A 27,366-nucleotide genomic window follows, 5' to 3' on the forward strand; every position below is an offset into this window, starting at 1 on the left:
AATGTCTTTTTTCGGCTTTATCTACTATGTTACTTATACAAACGCACACTGTAATCCAAACACGCGACACGCAAACTCGCATTATATGCCTGCTTATATAAATGGAGCTCTCAAAACCAGCCTGTTTTGATTCTGTACTTTCCCTGATTCTGTAGTTTACAAAAACACCCCATATGTGGTTGTAAACTGCTGTACGGGCACGCGGCATTACGCAGAACGAAAGGAACGCCGTATGGTTTTTGGAAAAGCAGATTTCACTGGGATAATTTTAAGCTGCCATGTCACATTTGAAAACCCCGTAATGCACCCCCTAGAGTAGAAACTCCCCAAAAAAGTGACCCGATTTTGGAAACTACGGGATAAGGTGGCAGTTTTGTTGGTACTATTATAGGGTATGATTTTTGGTTGCTCTATATTACACTTTTTGTGAGGCAAGGTAACACAAAATAGCTGTTTTCAGCTGACAGGTTAGATCATGGGGTATTTTTATAGAGCAGGTTGTTACGGACGTGATAATACCAAATATGACTACTTTTTGAGTCATTTATTTCAGTTTTACATAATAAAGCATTTATGATTTTTTTTTTTTTTTGTGTCTCCATATTCTGAAAGTTATAGTGTTTTTTTTTTTTGGGCGACTGTCTTATGTATGGGCTCATTTTTTTAGGTATGAGATGATTGTTTGATTGGTACTATTTTAGGGTGCGTATGACTTTTTAATCACTTGCTATTACACTTTTTGTGACTTAGGGTGAAAAAAAAATGGCTTTTAGGACACAGTTTTTATTTTATTTTTTTAGGGTTAGGTCATGTGGTATTTTTATAGAGAAGGTCCTTACGGACGTGGCAATATGTCTACTTTTTATTTATTTAAGTTTTACACAATAATATCCTTTTTTATACAAAAAAAAAATATGTTTTAGTGTCTCCATATTCTGAGAGCCATAGTTTTTTCAATTTTTTGGCTATTGTGTTAGTTAGGGTATAAATTTTGCTGGATGAGATGATGGTTTGATTAGCACTAATTTGGGGTGCATATGAATTTTTGATCGCTTGCTATTACACTTTGTGACGTAAGGTGACTATTTTTTTTTTTTACGGTGTTCCCCTGAGGGGTTAGGTCATGTGGTATTTTTTTATAGCAGGCGATAAAGGTGGTGATACCTATATATTTTTTTCTTTTACATTTAACACAATATTATCATTTTTGAAACAAAAAAAAATCATATTTTAGTGTCTCCATAGCCTGAGAGCCATATTTTTTATTTATTTTTTTCATTATATATTTTTGGGCGATTTGTCTTAGGTAGGGGCTCATTTTTTGCGCAATGAGGTGACTGTTAGATTGGTACTATTTTGGGGGGCATATGCCTTTTTAAATCGCTTGGTGTTGCACTTTTAGTGATGTAGGGTGACAAAAAAATGTTTAGCACGGTTTTTATTTTATTTTTTTGATGGTGTTCACCTGAGGGGTTAGATCATGTGATATTTTTATAGAGCCGGTGGATATGGACGCGGCGATACCTAATATGTCTACTTTTTCTTTCTTTTTTTCCCCTATTTTTATTTATTCCAATTTTTTTACTTCGTTTCCTTTTTATTTATTTATTTTTTTACTTGAAACTTTACTTAAATTTTTTTTATTTTTTTTTCACTTTACTTTTTTGTCCCACTCTGGGACTTCAAATTTTGGGGGTCTGATACCGTTTACAATGCATGACAATACTTCTTTATTGTCATACATTGGCTGTAAGTGTATAAGGCTATATTCTGCATTCTATGTAAAAAAAAAAAGTCTGTCTAGTTGTTAGTCAGACGGATCCGTCCCCATTGACTTACATTGTAAGGCCTCATGCACACAACAGTTTTTTTTTCATGGTCCACAGGTCCGTGACCGTTTTTTTGTCCGTGGGTCTTCCTTGATTTTTGGAGGATCCACGGACATGAAAAAAAAGTCGTTTTGGTGTACGCCTGGCCGTGCGGAGCCAAACGGATCCGTCCTGAATTACAATGCAAGTCAATGGGGACGGATCCGTTTGACGTTGACACAATATGGTGCAATTGCAAATGGATCCGTCCCCATTGACTTTCAATGTAAAGTCTGGAGTCTCTTTTATACCATCGGATCAGAGTTTTCTCCAATCCGATGGTATATTTTAACTTGAAGCGTCCCCATCACCATGGGAACGCCTCTATGTTAGAATATACTGTCGGATATGAGTTACATGGTGATGGGGACGCTTCTAGTTAGAATATACTACAAACTGTGTACATGACTGCCCCCTGCTGCCTGGCAGCACCCGATCTCTTACAGGGGGCCGTGATCAGCACAATTAACCCCTCAGGTGCCACATAGCCCCCTGTAAGAGATCGGGTCTGCCAGGCAGCAGGGGGCAGACCCCCCCCCCCCCAGTTTGAATATCATTGGTGGCCAGTGTGCGGCCTCCCCTGGCCCCCCTCCCTCCCTCTATTACATTAATAATATTGGTGGCAGTGTGCGGCCTCCCCAGGCCCCCCTCCCTCCCTCTATTACATTAATAACATTGGTGGCAGTTTGCGGCCTCCCCCTCCCTCCCTCTATTGCATTATTAACATTGGTGGCATGAAATCGCACGTGCCGCGGTCAGCGCTGACGGCGGCTGTGCAGTGGTTAATGCGCCGGCATTGGTGATTTCACCGATGCCGGCACATACAGTAGGTGTCTGGCTATCAGTGACTGCCGGACCCCTTATTATGCAGTACTTGTAAATCTTACTGTTTGCACTTTTCTGTATGTTTACTTTCCTTCAATAAAAAATTGTAGAAAAAAAATTATTACCAATGCCCAGCACCCCCGACAATCAGCAGGTTGAAGAGAAGGCCGCTCTCCGTGCAAGCACAGCCTTTCCTTTGTTGTTTACCTGCTCGCCATCAATAGCACAGCTGTGAGGAGGTGTACTGTAATTACATGCCGCCCCATTCATTTCAATGGGACAGCTCATTCCCATACACTTGAATTGGAATGAGCTGTCCCATTGAGACGATCGGACAGCTTGTAATTACACCTGCTCACTGCTGTGATGTTGACGGCGAACAGGTAAACCATAAAGTGAAGGCTGCACTTACACGGAGAGCGGCCTTCTTTTCAGTCAGCTGATCAGCAGGGGTGCCGTGTTCAGACCACCACTGATCTAATGTTGACCTATCCTGGTATTTTTGTTCCTCCCTGAAGAAACACTGTTTTGAATGACAATTGGAAGGTTATTATTTTATGGTCCCTATTTCCCAGGTGTCCCCCCAACCTGCACGTCTGTTGTTCTGTCAGGTCTATTGGTTAATACTAAGTCCAGTATGGCCGTTTCTCTAGTTGGATCCTGAACCAGTTAGGAAAGGTAATTGTCTTTGGTTATTGCCAAGAACCTGTAATGACCGGCGTCACGCAAAGGGAGGGAAAAGGGAAGGCCCTGCCAAAGGGAGAAGGAAAGGTGGTGACCCCTGACTCACCTTGCGGCTGGCACCTGACTGTCCTGACGTCCCTAGACGGGTTTCTCACCCGTACGCCGATCACGTGCCTAAACCCTGGCTTTCCCTAAGATGAGCCCTAGGTATTGAACGGGGCGGTGGGATCAATAGTCCGCACCACTGACACTAAGAGGAAAACACCAAGGAGAGGACAGACAATACAGACAAACATATAATCCCAGGTGGGCGACAACAGCAGACCACAAAGGCCCAACAGGGATCCGGAGGGTAACGTTCTGGAACAACAACCAGGGAACGCAGCAACACAGCTCCAGTGGGTCAGTATAGAAGTCCAGGCAGGAAGCTCTATATCTGGCAACCAGAGAAGTGGGAGAGGGGAATATAAGGTGGTTGGGAGTGCTGGACAAGGAACAGCTGAGGAGAAGGAGCTACGGATCCCTGAGTGAGCCAAAAAGGGTTGCAAAGCAAACCCAGAAAGCTACCATAAAGAAACAGCCCTATCTTTCTACATAGAGCGCACAGCCAACCGCTGCGATTTCCTGACCCCGGGTATAACGGAGTCAGGCATGGTTCTTGACACCCTCGTGACAGTACCCCCCTCTCTACGAGGGGCTCAGGATGAGAGGCATGAAAAGCCTGAACTAGCCTGTCGGCGTTTACCTCAGACGCAGGAACCCACATTCTTTCCTCTGGACGTAACCTCTCCAATGCACCAGATATTGAAGAGAGCGGCGGACCCGACGCGAATTAACAATTTTGGATATCTGAAACTCTAGATTACCATCCACAACAACAGGAGGGGGTGGCAGCGGTGACTGTTCTAGAGGTGGAACATATTTCTTGAGTAACGACTTATGAAAGACGTTATGGATTTTAAAAGTCTGAGGTAGCTCCAGGAGAAAAGCCACGGGGTTAATGATGGCTACAATTTTGTAAGGGCCAATGAACCTAGGACCCAGTTTCCAAGAGGGAAACCTTTAATTTAATATTCCTAGTAGACAACCACACATAGTCATTCACTCCTAGGTCCGGACCTGGCGACCGTCTTTTATCAGCCATGCATTTGTATTTACCTCCCATATTTTTCAAGTTAGCTTGCACCTTCTGCCATACCGATGAAAGAGATGACGAAAACCGTTCCTCTTCGGGAACCCCAGAAGACCCCCCCCCCCTCTTTGAAAGTACAGAATTGGGGATGAAAACTATATGCACCAAGAAATGGTGACTTGCCAGTGGATTCCTGACAACGATTATTTATGGCAAACTCAGCTAACGGTAAATATGATGACCACAACTCTTGGTTTTCAGACACAAAACATCTTGGATATGTCTCAAGGTTTTGGTTGGTACGCTCAGTCTGTCCATTCGACTGAGGATGGAAAGCTGAGGAAACTGACAAGTGTACCCCCAAACGGGAACAAAAAGCTTTCCAAAATTTAGAAATAAACTGGGTACCCCAATCCGAAACAACATCGGAAGGGACCCCGTGAAGCTTCACGATTTCACTGATGAATACCTGAGCAAGAGTCTTAGCATTAGGTAGTGCGGGTAACGCAATGAAGTGTACCATTTTGCTAAACCTGTCCACTACTACCAAAATAACAGTTTTACGCGCAGACAAAGGTAAGTCAGTGATAAAATCCATTGACAGATGTGTCCATGGCCTATTGGGAATGACAAGTGGCAATAAAGACCCTGCAGGACGTGTATGAGAGACCTTTGCGCGCGCACAAGTAGAACAAGAAGACACAAAATCCATTACATCCTGACGCAACCTTGGCCACCAAAAACGACGAGACAATAGCTCCAAGGTTGCTTTACTACCAGGGTGTAGTAATAATTCGAATCTCAGGTTCAACGGTACAAACAATTTCTCTGCGGGGCAAGAGACCGGGGCGTCCCCCTAGGCCTCTAACACCTTCCCCTCCAGAGCAGAGTGTACCGCAGAGACAACCACTCCTCTTTGTAGAATGGGTACTGGATCACTCACATTACCCCCTCCAGGGAAACAACGAGATAATGCATCAGCCTTGGTATTTTTTGCCCCAGGACGATAGGTAATAACAAAGTTAAACCTGATAAAAAATAGCGACCACCTAGCTTGTCTAGGGGTGAGACGCTTAGCTGATTAGAGGTACAGAAGGTTTTTGTGGTCCGTAATCACAGTGACGGGGTGGATTGCCCCCTCTAAAAAGTGACGCCATTCTTCAAACGCTATTTTAATAGCGAATAGTTCCTTATTGCCAATATCATAGTTCTTTTCTGCTGCAGATAGTTTTTTAGAAAAGAAAGCACAAGGACGCCATTTGCCAGGAGACGGACCCTGAGACAGCACAGCCCCCACTCCCACCTCTGACGCAACGACTTCAACAATAAAAGGCTGGGAGACATCAGGTTGGACTAGTACAGGTGCCGAGGTAAACCTCTCTTTTAGAGAGAAAAAAAGCAATTTTAGCAGCGTCAGACCATTTAGAAAAATCAGTCCCCTTGCTAGTCATGTCAGTAAGGGGTTTTACAATAACTGAATCATTTTTTATGAATTTCCTATAGAAATTTGCGAAGCCCAAGAACCGTTGCAGTGCCTTGAGGTTCTCAGGAAGACCCCAATCTAAAATTGCCTGGACCTTCCTAGGATTCATGCGGAAACCTGAAGCAGATAATAAATAACCTAGGAATTGTATTTCCTGAACGGCGAAGACACACTTTTCAATTTTAGCATATAATTTATTCGTCCATAGGACCTGCAGTACTTGTCTGACATGCACCTCATGTGTTTTCAGAATAAATTAAAATATCATCTAGGTATATTACCACAAACCTGCCGATAAGATGACTAAAAATGTAATTAACGAAATGTTGGAAGACAGCAGGAGCATTGGTCAGACCGAAAGGCATGACTAGATTTTCATAATGCCCCTCAGGGGTGTTAAAAGCTGTCTTCCACTCATCCCCCTCCTTGATACGAATCAGATTGTAGGCCCCCCTAAGATCAAGTTTGGAGAACCACCTAGCACCCGCAATTTGATTAAACAGGTCAGGAATGAGAGGAAGAGGGTATGGGTCTTGGATGGCTATCCGGTTTAATTCGGAAAATCTAGGCAAGGACGCAGGCCCCCATCTTTCTTTTTAACGAAGAAAAACCCTGCAGCCATGGGTGAAGAAGAGGGTCTGATGTGTCCCTTAGCCAAGCTCTCGGAGATATAATCTTTCATGGCTTGTCTCTCCGGACCCGAAAGATTATATAACCTGGTCTTGGGTAATTTTGCGCCGGGAATAAGGTTAACCGGGCAATCATAAGGACGGTGAGGTGGTAACTTCTGACAACCCTTTTCAGAAAAAAACGTCCTCAAAGTCCGAAACAAATGTAGGTAGGGTAGCTATGGACAACGTGGGTGAGGTTTCTCTGAGACAGAGGAGCAGAATCAATAGCGAAAATGGGAATAGGTCTCTGTAGCGTACAGAGAGACAAACCCACAGTGTGGGCAAAATGGGTATCTATCAAATTTACTCCTGCTCCACTGTCTAGAAAAAAATAAATAGTCTCCGTCTTAACGCCAAAAACAACAACCGCTGGCTACACAAATTGCGATGTTCGTATGGAGGAAACATATATACCCCCCCGGCTGACATCCTCCACACAGCCTGGGGTTAGTAGTTTTCCGACGGTCTTTTGTTTTTCAGGAAAGAAGGACAGACATTAATGAAATGACTCCTCTCCCCACAGAAAAAACAAACCCCACACCTACGGCGAACCTCAGGAGGATGGACCTGACGAGTAGTTCCTCCTAGCTGCATAGGCTCGTCTAAGTCCGTACAGACTAACTGCTGCTTGGGAGGGGTTACCAATTGCTCCGGATCTTTCAATCTGTCCCTAAGACGTCTATCTATTCGGATAGAAAGGGACATAACCGCATCAAGGGAAAAGGGGGTCTCGTACAGCGCAAGCGCATCCTTAACCCTTTCGGATAACCCAGGGCAGAACTGACTCCTGAGAGCCGGGACATTCCACTGGGTATCCGTAGCCAACCTATGGAACTCAGAGCAATACTCCTCTACTGGCCGCTCTCCCTGTAGGAGTCTCCGTAATTTTGACAGTGCGACTCTGTCAGGGTCGTCATATATGAGACCCAAGGCCCCAAAAAATTCATCCACTGACCGGAGAGCCTGGGAATCAGTGGGTAAAGAGAACGCCCAGGATTGCGGGTCCCCCTGCAGCAGGGAAATAACAACCCCCACCTGCTGTTCTTCATTACCAGAGGAGTAAGGGCGCAGCTTAAAATATAATTTACAGGCCTCACGGAATGTCACAAACTTGTCCCTTCCCCCAGAAAATCTGTCAGGGAGAGCAACTTTGGGTTCCGCAACAACCTGGTTACATGTAGCAACCGCTGGGCTTGCGGTCAGTTGTAATTGCTGCTGTTGCTGAAGAACCGACGCCTTCAATCCTGCCACCTCCAAAGACAGGCCATGAAATTGCTTTAACAAAGCAGCAATTGGTTCCATACTGGATTCTAAGTAGGTAAAAATAAAATAAATTTTTATTTTATTTTACCTACACAAAATAAGGGCCAGATATAATGTAATGACCGGCGTCACGCAAAGGGAGGGAAAAGGGAAGGCCCTGCCCAAGGGACAGGGAAAGGTGGTGACCCCTGACACACCTTGCGGCTGGCACCTGACTGCACTGACGTCCCTAGACGGGTTCCTCACCCATACGCCGATCACGTGCCTAAACCCTGGCTTTCCCTAAGATGAGCCCTAGGTAGTGAATGGGGCGGTGGGATCACTAGTCCGCACCACTGACACTAAAAGGAAAACACCCAAGGAGAGGACAGACAATACAGACAAACATATAATCCCAGGTGGGCGACAACAGCAGACCACAAAGGCCCAACAGGGATCCAGAGGGTAACGTTCTGGAACAACAACCAGGGAACGCAGCAACACAGCTCCAGTGGGTCACTATAGAAGTCCAGGCAGGAAGCTCTATATCTGGCAACCAGACAAGTGGGAGAGGGGAATATAAGGAGGTTGGGAGTGCTGGACAAGGAACAGCTGAGGAGAAGGAGCTACGGATCCCTGAGTGAGCCAAAAAGGGTTGCAAAGCAAACCCAGAAAGCTACCATAAAGAAACAGCCCTATCTTTCTACATAGAGCGCGCAGCCAACCGCTGCGATTTCCTGTTCCCGGGTATAACTGAGTCAGGCGTGGTTCTTGGCACCCTCGTGACAGAACCTGTTTCCTTTATGAGATCCACAGATCTCCATTTCCCAATCTATATCTGGGAATTTGAAGTTTCCCATAATAACAACCTAATTTTGATTTGCTGCCTAATCTATCTTATTTAGGTTGAATGCAACCAATGACGCCGTGCGCTCCTGCTCTAAACAGGAATCCAGCCCGCATACCACGGACCGCTCTCGGCCGCGGAACACCGCCGTGTGCATTCGGCCTTAGTAGTAGATTTTCTATGGACTGTGGTATATTAGGTGGTTTATAATAAACTCCTATTAGTAGTTTATTATTGCTTTTTGCCTCCATGTAGTTCTACCCACAGACATGTTTATGTCCCTCACTTATATCTTCTCGGACTGTGGGCTTTAGACAGGACTTTACATACAGGCAAACCCTTCCCCCTCTCCGGTTTTGGCGATCCTTTCTAAACAGACTGTAACCCTGTACATTAACTGCCCAGTCATAGCTATCATCCAGCCATGTCTCAGTTATTCCCACTATATCATAGTTCTCCTTAGTGTAGACTGAGTTATTCAATAAAATCTGTATAGCACTACCTGCTGTTTTTCCTACCCCCATCACCTCAGTAACATCACTGAGGTGGACTCTGATTCCCAATTCCATCCTTCAATTGCAACGAATCCTATCTTGTTAGGCTACAAACCATTTCAGTCTATGGGTCTATTCACAGTGACAGTTACAGGGAAAGAGCTTCAGCAGAAAGAACATACCCACTGAACTGCCAGCTTGAAATACAGGAAAAATCACCAGACACTACCAGTATCCAAAGGGGAAACCGAAGGCTCCGAACACTAAGTAGTTTCCGTCACCGGCGTACTGAAACTGACCTGGTGCTGTTGCAGCCCGAAACGGCTGATTGGCTGGGGTGTCAGCTCACAGACACCTGTTGTTCTGATATTGATGAACTATCAGGAAGATTGGGTTACAGATATTAATAACCTAAGTAACACTTTGTTTACTACCAGCCACCTTCACCCACATAGGTAAAAGCAAACCAGCCATTCAAACCCTTACCTGTGTCAGTTCTGCCATATACAGTATTATGCATATTGGCCATCTCCTCCCCCACCCACCAACTATTATTTATTTGTTTGTGTTAATAAAGTCCTTATTGAAAACTGTATCCCAACTGAAACAAAACTAAGAATGCATCTAAATCCTCCATCTCTACAGGCAATTCTTCAAATCCTGACACTTCTGGCCTGATGCTGTGGACAACACAAAGAGACAGTGATGTGCAGTTGCGCATGGAAGAATCTGGCGTGGCCTGTCTTCCTCCAGTAACAATTAATCAGATGTTTGAAGAGGCTGTTAAGAAATATGGGGATTATGTTGCCCTTGCATCCAAAGAGGGAGACCAGTGGATCAAACTGACATACAAACAATACCATGAGCAGTGTAGACTGGCTGCTAAAGGATTCATAAAGGTAAATAAGAGAATGTAAAATAACATTTTTATTTTTATATATATATAGTTTCTGTACTTATCCATGAAACTTTTTTGTTCTTTTTAGTTAGGTTTGGAGCGATACCATGGAGTGGGTATTCTGGGTTTCAACTCTGCTGAGTGGTTCATTGCCGATATAGCAGCTATACTTGCTGGGTAAGTTTGTATATTTTAAAAGACTGATTTACATATCAAAACCTGACCTAATTACACTGGGTAACATTATAATACTCAGGAAAAGGCATGTAAACCACTATCAAAATCACTATAAATCTTTACTAATAAATACCATAAAAATACAAAGATGTCTGTTAAAATGACTCAATTGAAACAGAAAGGACAATGGGGGACAGCTGGGGGACAAAATGTGTAGCAGCACTGTGCCAAGATCACATATAAACCACATATACTGAATACACCCAGTGTTAAACATCAAGCACCAAACAATATCATCAATAAATATGTATATGGTAAGTAACACACACACAGGGTAAAAAGGCTGCTATCAGTAAACGGGCAACAGTGTACCAAAAAACGAGGCTGGATACAATGGAAACAGACGCCGACTACCAGTGGTGCCCCACTCCCCATGCATTTCGTGATGAAAATAAATGAAGCACTACTGGCACTTAGCACTTGATTTGCACTTATTCTACTTTAACTGTAAGATTCTTTATTAAACATTAATTTTAATGTTTCATCTTTTTCATCTGTTATTATTATTGTTGGGACATATTTATTTCATATGTTAATCATGGATTTGATCATCTATGTTTGTTTACATTTTTGTGATTTGGCAGCAGCTACCAAGTTGACTTGCATTATTCCTTCCCATGTGCATAACCTTACATTTGTCAGTGTTTAAACCTCATCTGCCACTTATCTGCCCAGGCCTACAATCTATCCAGATCCATCTGTAGCAGTATACTGTCCTCTTCAGTGTTACTTTACACAGTTTAGTGTCAACTGCAAAAATTGATATTTTACAGTGCAAGCCTTCTACGTGATCATTAATAAATATATGGAAGAGAATAGGGCCCAATACTGACCCCTGAGGTACCCCACTAGTGACAGTGACCTTTAATAACCACCCTCTGTTTTCTATCATTGAACCAGTTACTTACCTACATACAGACATTTTCCCCCAGTCCAAGCATTCTCATTTTATATACTAACCCTTTATGTGGTACAGTGTCAAATGCTTTGGAGAAGTCCAGATATACGACATCCATTGATTCGAAGTCTAGAACATACCTTCCCATAGTTTGACATGACCGATCCCTCATGAAGCCATGCTGATATGGCGTTATTTGCCTATTCTCATTGAAGTACTCCAAGATAACATATCTTAGAAAACCTCCAAACAGTTTACCGACGACAGATGTTAAACTTACCGGCCTATAGTTTCCAGGCTCTGTTTTTGGACCCTTTTTGAATATTGACACCACATTTGCTATCCTCCCTGTCAGTATAGAGTCCTTAAATATCAGAAATAAGGGTCTGGCTATGACATTACTTAATTATCTTAGGATACGGGGGTGTATGCCATCTGGTCCTGCTAACAATATTAATAATCATAATTAATTTTCTTGGTGATGGGAGTTATGTGATATTGTATCACGTGACTCATCAGTGTGCTTATCATGACACTAATCTGGTCCCTAATGAGGTGAGATACGTGACCAGTCACATGACCTGGTAGTGGGTCAGTTATGATGCAAGCCATGTGATGGTCACATGACCTGGTAACATGTCATTGATGACATCGCTTCCATGCCGAAAACTGCCCATGGCTTAGGCATGACAGGCTGGAAACACTAAGGTGTTGTCACTATGTTTTTTCCAACAGGTGTCCCCATTGTCCTGGTTCCATTTGCTGTGAGGATGAGTTTAACAGACGTCTATATTTTTATGCCCGTCAGATGATGTGGTTAAAAGGGTGGAAGGGAGATGTGGGAACCAATTCTAAGTTGTGTGCATTGCCCTATCAGGGGTAATTTCTCTTCAGGTCTGCTTTAGATTGTATTCTTGAAAAGGCCTCTGACAAGAAAAAATGGAAGGAGGGAGGACTTTAGGGACTCTAAGGTTCTGAGTGGAAAAGGTAACCAGTCCAAAGGCCTCCTTTACAAGTCACAATCTCGGTTCTCAAATTCTACCCAACAATGACGCCAGGCCTCGGGTGGGGGGAGGGGGTCGTCTTTTTATTTTTTATTTCAGGCCTGGGAAGGTATCTTTTACAAGTTCCTGGGTCAAAAATATAATTTATATAAGGAATGCTATCAGCTCAACTGCATCACCACTCAACCAGAAAGATTCAGGATTATATACTTAAAGGGTTTACTGAGATTTTAATACTTATGACCTATCCTCTGGATAGGTCTTCAGTATCTGATCGTTGGGGGTCTGACACCTGGGACTCCCATTGATCAGCTGTTTGAGAAGGCAGCAGCACTCACAGCTTTCCCTAGGCCAGTGATGACACGTTCATCTGTCACTTGGCCTAGGTGCAGCTCAACCCCACTGAAGTGAATGGGGCTGAACTGCGATGCCAAGCACAGCCGCTATACTATGTACAACACTGTGCTTAGTAAGCGGCGAGAAGACCACAGCTCACAGGACCCCCACCAGTCTGATACTGATGACTTATCTGGAGGATAATATAGATAGTCCAACAGCACTCGATCTGCTATCCGCTCTGCGCGGGAATGGGAAATCCCCACAATCAATGTGCAAGTAATCCCAGAATGCGTATGTCATTCAACATTGTGTTTTCTTTATGACAGCCAGTAAAAATGTTTAAAATTTTTTTTACTTTATAAATTTTATTGCTTTATTCGTTTTATCCCCAAAAATTTTTTACTTTTTATTTTATTTTATTTTTGATCACTTTTGGGGGTCTGATCCCCTCTGCAATGCATTGCAATACAATACATTTGTATTGTAATGCATTGCCTGTTTGTGTACAACAGTGAGTAGTACACAAACAGGTTGCCTAGGAGACCCAGCCTGAGGCTGGATCTCCTCGGCTCCCGTAGAAGGCAGTTCCAGATGCCATGAAAGGCATTGGGCAGCCTCTGCACGGCATCGGGCTGCCTTCTGAGGCATCGAGACCCCGCCACAGCAGCGCGGGGACTCTATGGGCTGCCTCAAACACAAACCCCTTCTATGCCACGGTAGCGGCATAGAAGGGGTTAATCCGCAGCGATCGCCGATACAGGGGGGTGGTCACAGGAAGCACCCAGTTCTGATCACCGCCTGCCGCGGGGCGGTGATCGAAAATACACAGGGTGTACAGGTACGCCCTGTGTGGTTAAGTACTGGGACATCAGGGCATACCTGTACGCCCTGTGTCCATAAGAGGTTAAACAGTTTTCTTATGCTTGGGACTACCCATGTGTCAGGGCAAAGACCCCCACTCTGATTTATGCTGAGTTCCAAATTAGTATGGCAAATGGGTATTGAGTACTCGAAAGAATTGAATAATACAATCATCAAGGTTGTATCCAAACAAGGCTCTGTTTAATTTAACCCCTTCAGGACCCTGCCATTTTTCACCTTAACACCTTAGGGACCGGGCTCATTTTCACCTTAAGGACCAGGCCATTTTTTGCAAATCTGACATGTCACTTTATGTGGTGATTAACTTTAAAACGCTTTTACTTATCCAAGCCATTCTGAGATTGTTTTCTCGTCACATATTGTATTTTATGACAGTGGTAGAATTGAGTTAAAAAAAATTATTTTTATTTATAAAATAAAATGCCTAATTTGCCAAAAATTTCGAAAAATTAGCAAATTTTCATTTCTCTGCTTTTATAATAGATAGTAATACCTCCAAAAATAGTTATTACTTTACATTCCCCATATGTCTACTTCATGTTTGGATCGTTAGAAGGCTTAGAAGTTTAGAAGCAAATCTTGAAATTTTTGGAAACCATTTTGGAAACTATGGGATAAAGTGGCAGTTTTGTTGGTACTATATTAGGGTACATATGATTTTTTGGGTTGCTCTATATTACACTTTTTATGAGGCAAGGTAAATTTTTTCGGGATGAGATGACTATTTGATGGTACTATTATAGGGTGTATATGACTTTTTGATTGCTTGCTATTACACTTTGTGATGTAAGATGACAAAAATATATATTTTTTTTAACCCTTTTTTTTTTTTCTGGTATTCACCTGAGGGGTTAGGTCATGTGATATTTTTATAGAGCAGGTTATTACAGATGCGGCAATACCTAATAGGTCTACTTTTTTATTTTATTTATGTAAGTTTTACACAATGACTTAATTTTTGATGCAAAAAAGAAATTGTGTTTTAGTGTCTCCATATTATGAGAGCCATAGTTTTTTCAGTTTTTGGGCGATTGTCTTAGGTATGATTTTTGTGGGATGAGATGACTGTTTGATTGGCACTATTTTGGGGGGCATATGACTTTTTGATCGCTTGCTATTACACTTTTTGTGATGTAAGGTGCCTTTTTTTTATGGTGGTCAACTGAGGGGTTAGGTTATGCAGTATTTTTATATAGCAGGTTGTTACGGAGGCAGCAATACCTAGTACGTATATTTTTTTTTATTTACTTAAGTTTTACACAATCACACATTTTTTAAACCAAAACAACAATATTTTTGTGTCTCCATATTCTGAGCCATAGTTTTTATATTTTTTGGGCGATTGTCTTAGGTAGGGGCTTATTTATTGCCGGATGAGGTGACTGTTAGATTGGTACTATTTGGGGGGGGGGGGGTATACGCCTTTTTGATTGCTTGGTGTTACACTGTTGTAAGGTGACAAAAAAATGTTTATTTAGCAAAGTTTTTATTAAATTTTTTTTGACTGGGTTCACCTGAGTGGTTAGGTCATATGTTAGTTTTATAGGCGATACCTAATATGTCTACTTTATTTTTTGTTCCACTCTGGGACTTCAACTTTTGGTGGTCTGGTCCCCTTTACAATGTATTCCAATACTTCAGTATTGGAATGCATTGGCTGTAAGTGTAATATAGTGTGTATAACACATACAGCTTCCTGCCCGTGAGATCCAGGGGGCTGGATCTCAAGGGCTTTCCCCCGGAAGGCAACCCCGATGCCTAAGGAAGGCATTGCGCTGCCTTCCATGCCATCGGATCCCCGTGACAGCAGCACGGGGACCCGATGGCAGCTCTGATACCCGCGAGGACATCGCATCTGCCACGATCAGCGCTGACCGTGGCACATCAAGGGTTAATGCACCGGCATCAGTGATTTCACCGATGCCGGAGAATGCAGCAGGGGTCCGGCTATCAGTGACTGCCGGACGCCTGCCATGGATCGGGCGGGTGCATCTCCTGCACCCGCCCGAACAAAGTGCCGTACATGTATGGGTTAAAGACAAGCTCACGATAATATAGGCTTCAAACCATCATATTAGAAACATGAAATTTGTGGTTACAAGATAGAGATCATAAGACCATTATTATTATTTTATCTATTTAACCCTCTCCATCTCCCACAGTGCCATGTCAGCATTCTGTATTTTTCTACCAAGAACCTTTGTACTTAAAGACGAAATGGATTCCCATCTCTCACAATTCCCCCATTTTGAGATATCTGGGGACCACAAGCCTCACCTCAGGTACCTAAGATGGGCTAATCCCACCTGACAGTATGAATCCTGGATTCCTTGAAGGTGACGTGGTCATCCAGATTGTCTCAATAAACTCAATACTGTCCCTTTCTTGTGCAGATTTTATTTATACATATTAAAACAACTTTAATAATATATATAGTTCAATTATGGGTGTGTGCGGCGGGATGACGTGAGTGCGTCGCGTCTCTATTCCCCCCGCGCTGGCCTCTCCCCCTCCAGGTTGATTCCGAACAGCTGATGCTGAACAGCTGCGGCCAAACAAGCTGATGCCACGAGCGTGATCTGCGACACTCCATCTTGCCTGGTCCGGTCTGTGGGTGTCGCTCTGCCCCTGGACTGCCCCTGGATTTGGCTCCTTCGCTGCCTTGCTGCCTTGCTCCTCCGTCTGCCGTCTGCCGCCTGCTGCTCTGCTGTTGCCTTTGATCGATGGGCTTTTTCTGGGTGCCTGCCCTGCCTGCTGTCCTCTTGGTCTCCTCGCTGCCGGGCCGCTTGTTTTGTTTGGTTCCACCCTTCTGCCTCTTCCTGCTGCTGGACTGCCGCTCTGCCGCCACTTGCTGGATGCCCTGTTGCTATTTCATGGATACTGTTGTCTCCTTTCCCCTTGGCTTGGATCCATCATCATAGTTACGGACTATATTGGGATTAAGGTTCCGGATACGAGACTTTGGACACGTGAGAACAGAAACCCTATTTAATCTACTTTTTACCCACTGCACTGTTGTTTTTTCTGCTATATCGTTGCAAAGAAGGGTTAGCAGTGCATATAGCTGCAATGAGGGCATAGTTCTTGTTTCTTTTTCTTTTCGCTGAAATTTTGTGTTACAGAAGGAAAGAGAAAAGAGGGAAAAAGAATGGGTAGGAAAAGGGTTAAAAGGGGAAAAAACAGGAGGGGAGAAAAGAAAGAAAAGAAACAAAGGATAGTATAAAAGAAAAGATAAAGGCGGGGGTATTAAAAAAAAAAAAAAGGGGGGGGGAAAGCTGGGGGGAAAACTCAAGCAGAAATTTAAGCAGAGGGGGAGGGGAGGAAGAAGGAGAGGTGAGGAAAAAAAAAAGGGAAAGAAATAAAAGGGAAAGAGATAAGAAGGGGAAGAGAAGGAAAGAGGAGAGGGAAAGAAAAAAAAGAGAAAGAAAAAGGGAAAAAAAAAAAATTTGGGGGGGAGAATGGCCCCAAAGCGACGTTCAGTTGACTCTTCCGTAATTAAGCTTGGGGCCAAGACCCCAGAGAACAAAATCGATAAGTTTCTGAAATCGCCCTTTTTAAATGAAAAGAACACAGCTAAAACTAAACCTCCCGCCAAGGTGAAAAAAATTGCTAAAATTTCCCAAAACGAGGAACTTTCTGAGGATGGAATGGAGGAGGCAGACCAGGAGGTAGGCGAGGAAAGTCTCTCTGCACAAATACGAACTGAATATGACCCATCCGTTTTGGACAAAATCTTATGCGCTGTGGAAAATAACGGCACTTCAGTGCAAGGAATGTCCACTCAATTGGGGTCAGTGCAGAGTGATATTTCACTAATAAGAGATGATCTAGTAAAGATTCGGGATCAAGTGTGGAATGTGGAGAAAACTGCTGATTCTTTGCAAACTGAAATGGGCATGTTAAAATCTAAAACTCTGCTTCTTGCCTCAGAAAACCAAGCATTTCAAAATAAGTTAGAGGATTTAGAAAATAGGTCAAGGCGTAATAACGTTCGTATAATTGGTTTTCCAGAAGGAGCTGAAGGCCGACAGCTAGAGGAACAACTTAAAGATGTGGTCTTGAAAAGTCTTGGCAGCGATAACTTCTCTCCCATGTTTCATATAGAAAGAGCCCATCGAATTCCAGGGGGGAAACCTACCCCAGGGAGACCGCCGCGTGCAATCTTGATTAAATTACTATTATCCGCGGATAGAGATGATCTTGAGAAGAGCAAGAGAATGTACACCTATTGAATTCCAGGGCACTAAACTGCTCTTCTTTCCTGATTTTGCGCGGTAGACCCAGGAAAGAAGAAGAAATTTTGTAGAGATAAAGAAACGTTTGGCGGTTAAGGAGATTAAATACTCTCTACAGTATCCAGCGAAATTAAGAGTAATTCATAACGGGACTTCCCTTTTTTTGAGACATCACAACAAGCATCAGATTGGATGGATCAAATGGGCATCTGAAATTGTGTACCACTATGATTATAGGGACGGAGGGGAGGGGGGGGGTTAGGCTGGGGGAGAACGGCCGGAGGTTAGAGGTTCGCTGACTAGTTCGGGCGGATCAAGAGAAAGGGGGGGGGGGGGGAGGGAACCCACCTTGCAGGGTGTTTTTTTTTTTTCTTCTCTTTTTTTTGAGGGATGTCAGAGGACTTGGGGAAAGAGTTAAAAGACAAGCGATTATGGATGCATTAAAAAGATACCTTCCAGCGATTATCTGTATAGTAGAAACTCATTTAACCAAAGAAACCGTGTTCCGCTTGACAATGGGATGGCACTCCCAATCGTATCATTGCAGGAGGCCCTTGGGTCTGTCTCGGGGAACTCATCGCCAGGGGCAGATGGCCTCCCATATGAGGTCTATCGCAAGTATAGTGATGTGATTCTCCCCCAGCTGTCAGAGGTTTTCTCCCAAGCAGCTCAGGGAGGGAAACTACCACATTCTATGATTCTATGATGGAGGCTCTCATTGTTTTAATTCTAAAAAAGGATAAAGATCCGGTAGAACTGAGCTCCTATAGACCAATATCCTTATTAAATACTGACGCTAAGCTACTATCAAAAGTTCTGGCTAGGAGGCTCTCGCGGGTTATGCCCACGATTATTCACCCAGATCAAAATGGCTTTATGCCAAATAGGGGCACCCATCACAATTTGCATAGGTTATTTATGAATATTCAATCCCCGGAGCGTGGTGCCCTCTCCATCCTGTCGCTGGATGCTACAAAAGTCTTCGACAGGGTGGAGTGATTTTTCTCTGGGAGATAATGAAAAAAATGGGCTTTGGCCCAAGATTTATTGCCATGGTCCAGTTACTTTACAACTCCCCAGTTGCCAGGATTAGGATCAATGATTCAATGACAGAGAGCTTTACTTTGGGAAGAGGCACTCGCCAAGGCTGTCCCCTCTCCCCCCTCTTATTCAATATTTATATTGAACCCCTAGCGGTTATGATAAGACAAGATCCGGAGGTGGCTGGTTTTGGCATAATGGGGAAGCATGATCGTGTATCCCTTTATGCAGATGATATTCGGGTTTTTATTCATCAAACAGATACTACTCTCCCTCGTATAATGGACCTGGTTGATCACTTTTCCGATTTATCTGGACTTGAGATCAACTGGGAGAAGACCGTCCTCCTCCCTATAGACGAATTGCGAGGCGAATTTAATAATCGATTAATGATCTCTGACTCAATAAAGTACCTGGGGATAATACTTTCCGCTAAACCTCAGGAATATTTACAACTTAACTTGATTCCCTTGTTGACAAAGTTAAGAGCGAAAATTAAGATATGGCAAAAAATTCTGCTAGCAAGAGCGGACAGAATTTCATTGATAAAAATGGTAGTGCTCCCCCAGGTTCTTTACGTCCTGCGCAATTCGCCTATATGGATCCCAGATAAGTATTTTAGATTGATAGAGCGTATACTCAATGATTTATTATGGGGGAGGAAGCGTGTGAGACTGAAGGCACTTTATTTCTCTATGCCCTATAGTCGGGGAGGTCTTAACCTCCCCTACTTTAGGGGCTATTTTGTGGCCTCCCAACTCTGCCTTTTTAATGATTGGCAAAATAGTCCCTTCTGCAGTAAAGTGGTGAAAGATGCAGGTTTTTCTGATTTCTTTACCGTACTGGAATCTGATTATCTATTAAACACACTGAGCGGGTACACATTTTTCTGCAGAATGGCTATGAAGACTTGGTCTCTCATAAGGAGTTGGTGTGGAGTTAAGGCTTCGCTTATTTGCACCCCATTATGGCATAACCCAAAACTTCTTAATCTAAATGACTCAAGCTGCCGCCAGTGTTGGAGGACCAAAAATGTGCAGTACTTACACCAAGTAGTCAGTGGTGGACAAATTTTGTCCCTTATGGAACTAAGGGCAAATTTAGGTGAGGTGGCTTGGTTTGCATATTTCCAATTGAGGTTAGCACTCTCTAGTACCTTGAATAGTCATTTTTTTTATTATAGATACCCCTGTATTTTTACAGGATTTAATTTGTAAGAAAACTGCCATGAGAATTAAACTATCGCACTGTTATAGACACTTAATGCATAATTTTTTTCTTGATGTTCTCTCTCCAGGACAGAGAGCCTGGTCCTCTCTTCTTTCAGAGATGGGCTCTCCAAACTGGGAGAATATAGGGGAAAGTTTAAAACTAGTTTCACATAATTTTAACCACATTGCGGTACAATTCAATATTTTGCACAAAATTTATGTGACACCTGTATGGTTATATAGAAGAGGATTTAGGGCTTCCTCTGACTGCCCACGCTGTGGCAATCCCGAGGCAGATCATTTACATCTGTTCTGGGACTGCCCAATGGTGAGTAGGTACTGGAGCCTGGTCCAAAAGAATCTGGCGTGTAAACTTAAAATTGTTGTTCCTTTGTCTCCCAGGATCTGGGTCCTGGGAGACTTATCTGAGGTTAGCTATCAACCTATAAAAAGTCACTTGTTGGTTAAGGTGATGTTCTTGGCTAGGCTCCTGATCTCGAGATCTTGGTTTTGCTCTTCCGCCCCAGACTGTAATAATTGGTAGGGCCTGGTGGAAAAAGTGAAAAGCTATGAGAAGATCCTGCACAAACAAAGAGGATCTTATTCAAAGTGAAATAGCTTATGGAAAGACTGGGATATGGCTAACTAATTAGGACTTTTCTCTTTTTTTTTTTTTTTTGTTTCCTGCAAGGTGGGGGGTGGGTGGGAGGGGTGAGCTGGGGAAAATTCTATTTGTCCGGTGTTCCTTTATGTACTTTATTGATGAAGAATGTGAAGGTATATCCGAGCACAGGTGGGTCTCCAGGCTGGTGGAAGGGGGACTTCCTGGCATTAAATGATGTTGGGAACTCTCAGCTATTTAAAATACTGAGCGGTATGTGGGCAGGGGACTGCGGCTTGGAGTCCGGGGGTGCCCGGGCGCGGCTCGGGGTACGGCTCTTCCCGTTGGACACGGAGTTCGAGTACAGGCAGGGATGGGTCATACGTGATGAGCACGCTATTGTGTGCTCTTTTAAGGAGACAGAGCTGATTTTAGGCTCTGCTTTCTGTCTATATTTCTTTTCTCAACTGCCGGTGACTATCCAGTGACATTCGATTTGAGTTCCCTGCTGCATGAAATATCTATGCGAATATACGCAAGGTATGGCGAACTATGGCCCTGATATTTGATTAATCATATGGGGATGAGGCAGTGAAATATGTGAGCGGGTTTTCTACCACTGTGGTGAGACTGCTGGACCCCCCCTCTTTGGTTTTTGCCTTATTAAAGGCTTGCGATTAAAGATCGCTGTAAGCTCGCCTACAGGTAGTATGGGAATATCAAGCGATTGGCCACATGGGTGCCAACCTTTTGGTTCGTACTTACCTGTGTCTGGGTGAGGGCGTGCGCGAGTGGCGCCCACTGCTTGGCGGATGTCTGGACTTCGGGCCTCTATCCCTATAGCCTATATAGAACTTGGGCTGAGAGTTCATTTACTTTATTAAGCCATGGATGCTGGGTAGTCCTGGTACCCTCCCCACTAGGAGACCTTCATTTGTTTTTGTTTTGTTTTGTTTTTTTATTAATGCTAACACTGTTATGGATACTTGCATGAAATTATTGTTAATTATGTTTACAGATTAGAAATGGCGGATTTATGGAGTATGTAATAAGGATTTAAAATTATGTATTGAAATAATAAAATATCTTTAAAAAAAAATAATAATAATATATATAGTTAAGGCTGCATGCATCCTGTAATTGTGGGAGGAGCGCCCTCCCCCTATTTAAACCCCCTACTACAAGCAGGAGGGCGCCCGTTTCCTTGCTTACCAGCAACTGCGCCGGACGCCACTTCCGGTCGCGTCTTTGGTCGTCATCTCGGTCCGGGTTCGTGCAGCCAAGGCGCATCGCCTCCTGTGAGTATCACCGTTCTGCGGCCCGGGCGGACGTGCCTGCCACCGGCACCTCGTTTTCCCTGCTTCACAGCCCCGGGCGGAAGCTCCACGCCAGCTGCCAGATCCCGCGTCGGCAAGTCGCCTCCCCCTCCAGGTACCGGGCACCCTCCGGCGCATGCGCCGCAGGTTTGTGCGGAGCGGCTCGGCGAAAGGGGGGGGGCGGTGCCTCAGGCTGGGATCAGGAGTCTGGCGGCCGCACGAAGCGCTGTGGACAGGCTTCTCAGCATCCAGCTGGGGGGCCAGGGCTGATCATGTGGGGAGGTTCTGCGTCCCCATGGTCACTCAGATGCTTGGTCACTAATTATGTGTTTATCATGATGGTTCTCTGGGTTGCCTTGTTATCTGTCAGGGAAGGTATGGCACTGTTGCGGTTATGCCTTCTCTCATGCTTGTTATCACACAAGGGCTGGGGGGGGGGGGGCGGCTGATGCGGGAGTCCCGGGCGGCAGGACTAGCAGCACAACCGCCCTGTCCTGTCAGCGGGCGCTGCTTCTCCGCTCTTGCGAGTCGCCGGCTGGCTGCCTGTCTGTTGGCCTGCTGCCCTTAACCCCCGCACTGCTGAAAGAAAAAAAAAGGATGTTTTTTTTCAAAGGTGTTGGTCCTGAATATGTCCATGGGTCTGGCGCTCTACGTCATCACGCCAGTGGCAGGTCCCAGTTCACACTGTGCTCCCTGATCCAATCACTCATTTTACGTTTGTCAATATTCACCCCCTTGCAAGCAAGCCACTGTCGTAGCGCCAGGTTCCTCCTTGTCCAGGTAAGATCCAGCCACAAGGCTGCTGGCTGTTGCATCCTGTCCCTGCATTAAGTATACTTCTTCACGAGCTTCCATTCATAGGTCTTCAGCTCACCACAGAAATTAGTAGCGTTGTTCATTTCATTTCAGGTAAGTAGCGATCCTCACTCTTCGGTCAAACCCGTCCTCCTGCAGCTCTCGTTCTTGTTGTCTGGGGGGAGGGGAAACATTTTTCATCTGTTGTTTTCATACATCCTCCATACAGTGTAAAGATGTCGCAGGCCCCGGAATCGGACGATAGCCTGTCTTTACCCGGGACCTCTGTGTCGGGGCGCGCCAGTAACCCCTCTCTGCGGAGCGGTACCATCCCGAAGCTCGTTGCGGAGCTCAACAGGAGGGGAATCCATCATCCCGCCTCCGCGAGGAACGGCGAAGCTGTACCGTCTCCTGATGACAGAGCCGGAGGGCCCCAGCGACCAGCCCTCTCTCTCGTCAATCCAGCTGTCCCTGCTGCAGTTGCAAGCCACCATCGGCAGTCTGGCGGGTTCGGTAGTGGATATCCAAACCAGGGGGGAATTGGAGTCCTGGCCTCCGGCGGCGCCACCTTCCCCAGCCCCTCCTGCCTTACCTTCTACTTCCCAGGATACGGCGCCAGGTACGCTCCATGCCAGCCCCCAGATTGCCCCCTCGCACTTCATCCCGGAAAATGTGAAAAGGGACATTCTGGTAGGGAGGGACGTCAACTTGGCGTCCATTGCGTCTCAGGACGTGTCTGAGAATAAGGTGATCAATTGCTGGGAGGTCTCGGTGGTTCTCCGGGCCAAGGACGCCCGCCTGAACCGTAAGCTGTCGATCCCTGAGTTTGTCTTAGCATTCAGCCTCTACCGGGATACCATCTGAGCTGGACTCATACTTGTACCGAGTCACCGACTTAGGGTACAAGTACGGCGAAACCAACTTTTATGACTATCACCAGTCATTTTCGGCCAAGGTAGCCGCGGCCCTTGCCCAGTTCCAATTCATCACGGACTGGGCGAACCTCGACATGGAGTTGTTCTGTCGCCATTTCACAGGGTTACAGGCTCCACCGTGCGCTGCGTGTCAATCTATTCAGCATACTGCCGACTGGTGTCCCAACCTCTCCACCCCGGCCCGGGAAGGCTCCCTGCCAGGCCCCTCTGGCACTCAGCGGTTCCAGGGTTCTACCAACAAGCTGGGCAGGCCCATCACATACTTGGGGCAGAGTCAGGTCTGCAACAACTTCAACGCGGGGGGTTGTGGTTTTAATAGCTGTCGAGCATTGCACATCTACTCCCTCTGTTTCAGGGCCCACCCCCTTCCCAGCTGTCCGAAGAGACAACGCAAGAACCTATGACTAGCCGACATTAACATCGAGCTCTTGGGCATCCTGCTGCAAGACCACCCCGATCGCCAGTCAGTCCAGTTCCTTCTCGCCGGATTCGAGAGGGGCTTCCATACGGGCTTCATTGCCCTCCCTCAAGTTTCCTGGGAAGGAAGGAACCTGCAGTCGGCTAGTCAAGACCCGGAGGCAGTAGCCACCCTGTTGCAGGACGAGGATTCGGAAGGGTTTCCTGTCCATCCCCTTCTCCACTTGGAGGATAAACCCCATTGGTTTGGTCTCCAAGCAGGCCTCTAATAAAAAGCGTTTCATTTATGACTTGTCGGCTCCACACGTCACCTATCCCCAGCCTTAACTCCCTGATCCCGTCAGAGGAGTTTTCTATGTCTTACGCTTCCATCGACGAAGCCATCCAGTACATTCTGCTGACGGGGGAAGGGGCTTGGTTGGCCAAGGCCGACATTGCGGACGCCTTTAAGCTGCTCCCCATCCTTCCCCAGTTGTGGCAATATTACGAGTTGCATTGGGCAGACGGGTACTATTTTGCCAAGCGGCTCACCTTTGGGTCGAAAAGCAGCCCGTGGCTGTTCTACAGGTTCGCCTGTGCGCTGCACTGGATCCTTGTCCATCACGGGGGTTTGGACATGGTCATCCATTATCTGGATGACTTCCTGGTCGTCGAGAGGCCCCAAGGCTCCCCCTCGGGGTTGGCAAGCTTGCTCCAGCTGTTCACCGGTCTCGAGGTCCCCGTGGCATGCGCCAAGACAGAGGGTCAAGGCACCAGGGTTACCTTCTTGGGCATCACCCTGGATTCGGTCCGCAAGGAGGCCAGCCTCCCCGCGGCCAAGCTTGCTAAGATCCAGGCCGCCGTTTCCTCCGCGGCCTCTTCCGGGGTCCTGTCCAAGCAGGAGCTCCAGTCCCTGCTAGGGTCCCTCAACTGTGCGTTCAAAATCATACCACAGGGCAGGTCCTTCACTTCCCGACTCCTTAATCTCCTCCCGGCAGCCCCGAATCCGGGCTCCACCGTCCAACTGGACAGTCACGCCATGGCGGATCTTCAGATGTGACAGGCTTTCCTGGCCGGATGGAATGGCATCTCCTTGTTTGTGCCATCCCCGGATGCAGCATCCCCCACGTTTTTCACCGACTCCGCGGCCTCCTGCGGGTTTGCGGCCATCTTCTATCCACAGTGGTTGGTCGGCAGTTGGCCGGTGGAACTCCTATCCGAGGCTGAGGCTATGAAATCCTCCCCGCTGTTGGAGCTGTACCCAATAGTGGCGGCCGCCCACGTTTGGGATCCACTCTGGGCAAACAAATGGGTCATCTTCAGGACAGACAGTCAGGTCCTGGTAGAGTTAATCTCCAAGGGGAGGGCCAAGTCTCTCAGGATCATGTCCCTGCTGCGTAGACTTGTCTGGCTGTCCCTAAAGTTCAACTTCCATATCTTCACTTTCCATATCCAGGGAGCACAGAACGTGGCGGCCGGTGCCCTGTCCCGTTTTAATCTCAATGTTTTCTTTCAGGAACTCCCAGAGGCAGACCCAGTCGGCGTTCCAGCTCTGCAATTCAGCTCCCTCCTGCTGGACTAGAGCCCCTGATAGCCACAGCATGGTCATTAGTCCAGCATTCGCTAGCCGCCAACACCTCCAGGAACTATGATGCCGGGTTCAGAATGTACAAGCAGTTCATTGACACCCATCCCGGGGGGAGGTGGACGAGGTCACATTCATCATGGCCTTAATAGCCCATTGCCACGCCCACCCCACCTCTCATTTAACACCATCAAGCTGTATTTGGCCAGCATTCAGCACCATCGGATGCTCAGCGACCCCTCTGCCAAATCCATCTTTTCGAATCAGGCCATAAAAGCCACCCTCAGGGGCATTCAGAAAGTTAGCGCGGCAGTCCAGGTGCGCAGGCAACCAGTGTCAGGTGAGCTTTTCCGCAGATTATCCATAGCCCTAGACGGTCTCCCTTTTGGGCACTCAGCGAGCATCATCACCAAAGCAGCCATGTACCTCAGGTTCTATGGGTTTCTCAGACCCGGGGAGTTTACCTGTGGCACCATCTCCCGAACAACCCTGCTCAGGCGACATCTCGCCTCGCACTCCGACCACTTCATCCTGTCCATTCCATCCTCCAAGGCCAATCAAGCTGGTCCTCCCACCGAGGTGGAATTCTTCCCTACGGCCAACTGTTGGTGTCCCGTCAAGGTGCTCCAGGAGCTCCTGGCCTCCCTCCAGTCTCCCGCGTTAGACGACCCGTTGCTCCCGATTAACGGTGGGCCCCTTTCTTCGGCCCTGTTTGTCTCCAATATCCGCACCCTGGCGGCAGGGTTGGGGTACAACCCTAGCACGATATCCGGGCACTCCTTTCGCATAGGGGCCGCTTCCGCAGCATCCAGTCATCAGTTACCGGCGCATGTCATCCGCAAGATGGGTCGTTGGCGGTCCTCCTGCTACGCAAGGTACATTCCGAATCCGCGGGTTGAGATCCCCAGAGCTTTTCGTTCTTTGGCGTTATAGGTCCCATAATGCTCCAATAAATGCATTGCACCCTACTCCGTGCCAGTTCTCTTTTTGCCCACTTATTCAGGCCTTACCTCGTCACTGGCCCTGGGCACACTCCAGCCAGTTTAGGTCAGGGCAGTACGTAGGCATGCCTATTCTGTTCCTCGCTCAGCTCCTACCACAAATAGTTAAGGCTGCATGCAGCCTGTAATTGTGGGAGGAGCGCCCTCCCCCTATTTAAACCCCCTACTACAAGCAGGAGGGCGCCCGTTTCCTTGCCCCTCCCTCCCATCCCCTTCTTCATTCACTCCTCCTGGGTGGCCCACTTATTCAGGCCTTACCTCGTCACTGGCTCCAGGCACACTCTAGCCAGTTTAGGTCAGGGTAGTACATAGGTATGCCTATTCTGTTCCTCGCTCAGCTCCTACCACAAATATATAAAATATAAAAAAAATATATATATATATATATATATATATATATATATATATACACACATACAGTATGTAATTACTAAAACTATTATAACTACTTGTACTATAACTTGTAGAATTAAAGTTGAGGCTATCACTTTCTGGCCTCCTGATCGATAGGAAGTTTTTGCAGTTCATATCGGCTAGCTCTGACCACGGTACTGGAATGGCCAGATAAAGCATAGTCTTTGAACTCACGGGACTGTGAGTGCAGATCCAACAGTTTTTATATTTATCCACACCTGACATGTTCTCAAACATGACCTAATGATGCTTGATAAGGGTATTGTCCCAGTCATTTTTCAGGTTCACATGCAGAGCTTGGATGCGCAGAGACAGGACTACCAGTACAAGGA

At 45.9% G+C, this 27,366-nt stretch overlaps 1 protein-coding gene across 3 annotated transcripts in view; it reads left to right on the top strand.

The window, feature by feature from the left end:
* The window catches only part of ACSBG2 (acyl-CoA synthetase bubblegum family member 2), a 162,333-nt gene that overhangs the window by 81,366 nt on the left and 53,601 nt on the right, over positions 1–27,366 (top strand). For all 3 annotated transcript variants that reach the window (XM_044306010.1, XM_044306018.1, XM_044306027.1), the window contains exons 4-5: positions 9,892–10,145; positions 10,233–10,321. In XM_044306010.1, the coding sequence (XP_044161945.1) occupies positions 9,892–10,145; positions 10,233–10,321 (343 nt within the window). The remainder of the gene's footprint in view (positions 1–9,891; positions 10,146–10,232; positions 10,322–27,366) is intronic.

The sequence above is a fragment of the Bufo gargarizans genome, chromosome 1, assembly GCF_014858855.1.
Source record: "Bufo gargarizans isolate SCDJY-AF-19 chromosome 1, ASM1485885v1, whole genome shotgun sequence".
Classification (NCBI taxonomy): Eukaryota; Metazoa; Chordata; class Amphibia; order Anura; family Bufonidae; genus Bufo; species Bufo gargarizans.